The sequence below is a fragment of the Oncorhynchus keta genome, chromosome 9 (assembly GCF_023373465.1).
Source record: "Oncorhynchus keta strain PuntledgeMale-10-30-2019 chromosome 9, Oket_V2, whole genome shotgun sequence".
NCBI lineage: Eukaryota > Metazoa > Chordata > Actinopteri > Salmoniformes > Salmonidae > Oncorhynchus > Oncorhynchus keta.
Window position 1 is genome coordinate 17,336,599 of NC_068429.1, and position 5,210 is coordinate 17,341,808.

General features: G+C 39.8%; 1 protein-coding gene across 1 annotated transcript; it reads right to left on the minus strand.

Annotated features, from left to right (window-relative positions):
• Positions 1–73: 73 nt before the first annotated feature.
• c9h9orf78 (chromosome 9 C9orf78 homolog) lies at positions 74–3,427 on the minus strand. Its single transcript, XM_035760749.2, has 9 exons — positions 3,231–3,427; positions 3,018–3,077; positions 2,530–2,581; positions 2,336–2,406; positions 2,161–2,241; positions 1,411–1,608; positions 1,039–1,175; positions 636–746; positions 74–443 (listed from the first exon to the last, which is right to left on the minus strand). Exons 1-9 carry the CDS (start codon positions 3,308–3,310, stop codon positions 346–348), a joined length of 888 nt encoding a protein of 295 aa, XP_035616642.1. The 5' UTR covers positions 3,311–3,427; the 3' UTR covers positions 74–345.
• Positions 3,428–5,210: the final 1,783 nt, after the last annotated feature.

Genomic DNA, 5,210 nt, shown 5'->3' on the forward strand with positions numbered 1-5,210 from the left:
CTTTCAAAAAAAAAAAAAAATTCTGGAACAATCCAAAAATAGTCAGCTATTACTGTTTTTGTTCTGACAAATGTCAAAGAGAACATAGTACATTTATTGTAGAAACCAAGGATTGAATGACATCAAATAATTCAGATGTATGACATTTCACATGCTATTGATAGAATGCACTACATCAATCGAGTCCCAGACAAAACAACAAAAGCTGGAAACAAAAAGCAGAAGGGGCTATTTATACAAATGGGCATAGATGTTTTTTGTAAAGGAAAAACTAAGCCTAGCCCTTGACTAAAAATCATGTTCAATGGAGATTATCCAAATTCCAGTCAAAGGGCAAATCTATCCTCAGTATCTACGGTTCATCTTCTTGAACTTCTCGTAGTGGTAGTCGTCCGTGGCCTTCTCGTTGTTAGGCCTCTTACGATGGTTGGCTGGTTCCACAGCTGGAAGAGACATGAGAGCAGATTGATAGGTAACGTCTCTAATAGGTGTATTCTCTAATATTTCAGCTAAAAATATACAAATGTTTTCATCTCAGATACTGTGTTATGCTATCAGGCTTCTCTCTAGCAATATGTTTGTATATATCCTCTGGTCTGTAGTGGTTGATGCAGTTGTGTGGATTCTTCTCTTACCCTCTGGTCCTGGTTTCTCTGTGTCACCCACACGAAGAGGCCTGGCCTCTGGCTCCTTTGGTTTGTGTCTGTTGTGGTGTCTCTGTGGGGCGTTCACATCTTCACGGTAGACTGGAACAAAAGATATTCACACAGTTAAAGGCTGACAGATCAGCATGTGTGAAGCAGGTGGACGTGATTTGATGTCATGCTACGGAGTCAAGCCTAGCGGTACTGGGCTGGCCTGGTTATGCATCCACCACTGTTCGGGTCTGCCCTGTAGTGTGAAGCAGGTGGACGTGATTTGATGTCATGCTACGGAGTCAAGCCTAGCGGTACTGGGCTGGCCTGGTTATGCATCCACCACTGTTCGGGTCTGCCCTGTAGTGTGAAGCAGGTATCAGATGACATGAACATAACTCACAGCGGTTGTGCTGGACGTAGTTGACAGCGATGTTGGTGGGGACGAAGGAGGTACCGTTGTCCTTCTTCTTGTTCCTCTGATCCTGTAGCAGCTTGGCCTTGGCCTCCTCTGTGAAGATGATGTTCTTTATCTTAGCACTGAAAAACAAAAACCTGACATAATGCTCTTTATCTAAGCTTCAAGGTGTGCTAAACAAACACAGCTGTTGTGCAAGGTTTTCAGTCGCTGGATTTGTTGTGGTAAGATTACGAGACATTGCTATAGTTGCTACAGACATTAATACAGGTTTAACAAGAGCAAAAAAACAGAACTCCTAGGGGAAACACTCTTGGTGTATTCAGCTGAAGAAACATTGAGACCCTGGCCACTCACTCAATGCCAAGGTCAACTTCGGGGATCCCACTCAGCATCTGATTGGACAACATCTCTTCAGTCTTCTTGGCCGAGTTGACTCGGATGTTCTCCGGCAGCTCGTACAGGAGGTCCTCAGCGTTCTTCACTTTTACCTTCTGCTCCTCCGCTTCCACCAAGCCCTTCTTCTTCTTCAGCTCTGTCTCAATGTACTTCATCCTAGTCGGGGGGAGAACATTTAAAAATATACAGCAAAATATAGAAGACAGGAATGTCAGCGTTCTGCCATGGTCAATGAAGAGCCTGGATCTCAATCCCATTGAGTACGTCTGGGACCTGTTGGGTCAGAGGGTGAGGGCTAGGGCCATTTCCCACAGAAATGTCCGGGAACTTGCAGGTGCCTTGGTGGAAGAGTGGGGTAACATCTCACAGCAAAGAACTGGCAAATCTGGTGTAGTCCATGAGGAGGAAATACACTGCAGTACTTAATGCAGATACACCAGATACCGACTGTTACTTTTGATTTTGTTCAGAGACACATTATTCCATTTATGTTAGTCACATATCTGTGGTACTTGTTCAGTTTGTCTCAGTTGTTGAATGTCATACAAATATTTACACAAGTTTGCTGAAAATAAACGCAGTTGAGAGAGGACATTTCTTTTTTTCCTGAGTTTTTGTTTAATGTATTTTCCGTATGGCGTCAGCTAATGGGGATCTTAATAAAATCGAATAAAATGTTTGGTGTGCAGAGGTTTGTTGATAACATACATGTCGGCATCTTCATCTCGTCTGTTGGTCTCGGCAGAGAAAGAGGTGCCCAGATTAAGGTCCCCTGTGTCGTCATCGGTCCTGAAGGTGGAGAAGAGACGTACACCATAAATACTGACAAAAGCTTGGTCTTACACACATTAAAAGCCTCAAACTGGTAGCAATAAAAGCTTACATGTCTCTGGCCCGGTCTTTAACTTTTTTCATGTCAACAACCCCCCCCGTCTTCAATTTAAAAGGGTCATTCTGTTGAGCAATGAAAGTTTAGAAGAATGTAGTTAGTATAATATGTTTGAAGCAGAAACACAAACACATTCAATGTATCAACTACTGAACAATAACACTATGTAAACATGGGAAAAGACATACATCACCCCCTTCGTCCAAGCGAAGTTTCTCCCCCTCCAACAATGCGGCCACGCTGAATAGTACAACATAAAAGTTAATCAGAACTTTTCAGTTTCGTTAAGGTACAATTTTTTAATATGCCTGTTTATTTTTTTTAGAATATATGCTAAATTGTACATGCCTCAGTAGGCGCAAGTAACTGTCTTTACTCCATCCTAACACAATAAGCTTGCTCATTTGAGTCTTCGTAAACAAACTATGATTAAAGCTATTATGTCGATCTCATGGACTGAGATAATGATTCAATTTATCCAGCCGCATCCCTTGGCTTTATAGCAGCAAACCAAGTTATGAGCCTGTAATTTGGCTGAAAACCCAATTCAGTCTTTAAAACAAATGTTGATAATCAAATATTATTGCATAGCTAGCTGTGATATACACTTCTAGCTAAGTGCAATTAGTTTATGTACACAACAGAAACATGCTGTTTAACTGTAAACTTTACCTACCTAACTCCAGTCTGTCTTTTCCGTAAACTCTGCAGTTCTTTAGCTTCGTCCAGTTTCGATCTGAGTAGAGAAAAAAATATTTTACTAGTGTCAATATCAAGAACAGGAAGAACTGCTATCTGGCAATCGAAGTCATTAGCCAAGTAGAAGCTAGCCATCATACACGTCGTGGCTAACTAAGGTAAGCTATATTGAAAACGTCTCAAACGTTACCTAACTTCAGCTGTTATCTCGTCTTCCTCTTCATCCGAAGAGCTTTCTCTTCTCCTTCTAAAGTTTTTTCCCGACGGCATTATTGTAAAGTTTTCGAAAGGATGGTAGCAAACGTTGTGTACACGACTTTACAGTGTACGCAGATGCTCTTTTGCCAACAATAATAACACAGGGGACAGATTTCGCTGACGGACCTATGCACCACTTCCCCCCAAACAGGATGTGACGTAATACTTGACGTGTATTGTGACGATAGTAAAAAAATATATACATATATGAACATATATATTTTATATGTTTTATTTCTTAACCCTCCTGTTGTGTTCGTTTCATGTTAATTAATTATGTGTAATTATATGTCCAAAATGAACGCAACATTAGTGCTGAAAATAAATATTTTATAATACATATATTATCAGCTAATGTTGCCTTAGATCTTTTTATCAATTTAAGTTATTGTGAACATTACACGTTTTGAACTTCTATTTGGTATTTATGGCCTGTATGCCTCATTGACCTGAGCTCCTACAACTCGTTTTTGAGTAGAAAAAAGCAGAATGTATGGATTATTTTGACTATAACAAATACTCAGATGAAACATATTGTGCTATTTATCACAGACTACTTTGAGTCAAAGTTTAACACGGACTCTTTTGAACACCACAGGCGTACAAAAGTTAAATAATACACCCAAAATGTAATGGAAATCATCCACATTTATTTTGTGTGTTCAGATGACAATCAGATTAAATTAACTACATTTTTCAGAGAGAAAACTTGTAAATCGGTCCAATTCGACCGGAACACAGCAGAAGGGTTAAACCTGTGTGCTTGGTTATGCACTTTGCTTAATAGGCATTTTGAATGTATAATTCCACGTCAGTATATGTTTGTACAATTTTAAAACCTTTGTCTCCTGAGTGGTGCAGCGGTCTAAGGCACTGCATCTCAGTGCTTGACACTTCACTACAGACACCCTGGTTCGGATCCAGGCTCTATCATAACCGGCCGTGATTGGACGGCGCACAGTAGGCACAGAGTCGTCCAAGTTTGGCCGGCATAGGCCGTCATTCTAAATAAGAATTTGTTCTTAAAGTATTGCTACAACTCTTTATAGAAAACAATGAAGAGTGTTTTTCTATTAGTGAATTTACATTTATGAATATTACATTTAGCCATTACATTTGAGGTATAAAAAATGTCTTTATCCGTTTTTATAGTTACGGAAATTGGCATCACATTTTATCATTTTACGATGTATCCTTAGCTCAGTTGGTCACGCATGGCGCTTGCAAAGCCAGGGTTGTGGGTTTGATTCATACGGGGGACCAGTACGAAAATGTTTGCACTCGTTACTGTAAATTGCTCTGGATAAGACTAAAATGTAAACAAGTCTTCAAGAATATTATTAACTACAAATGTCTTGCCATAATCTCTTTACGTGTAGACAGTGCCATAATCTCTTTACGTGTAGACAGTGCCATAATCTCTTTACGTGTAGACAGTGCCAAAATCTCTTTACGTGTAGACAGTGCCAAAATCTCTTTACGTGTAGACAGTGCCATAATCTATTTTACGTGTAGACAGTGCCAAAATCTCTTTACCTGTAGACAGTGCCATAATCTCTTTTACGTGTAGACAGTGCCAAAATCTCTTTACGTGTAGACAGTGCCAAAATCAATGCAAAGCTGTTTCTGGACGCTCAACACAAAAAGGACCGTTAATGTCTTTGACTTTCTTCAGGTAATGATTCGCAGGGTAATACTTATGGATCATTCTGAAAGAGACCTATTTCACCTTGTTAACAAGCAGGTATTTGTGTGGTAATAACCATACCCTTTTCCAACAGATATTATTGACACATGTATTCCAGTAAATTGTATCATGAGGAATCGAAACAACATCCCTATGAAATAAAGCAACAAGCTGCTAGTTCTTGCTGACGTGGTGCATAACAACACTGACGTTAAACCAGTGTGT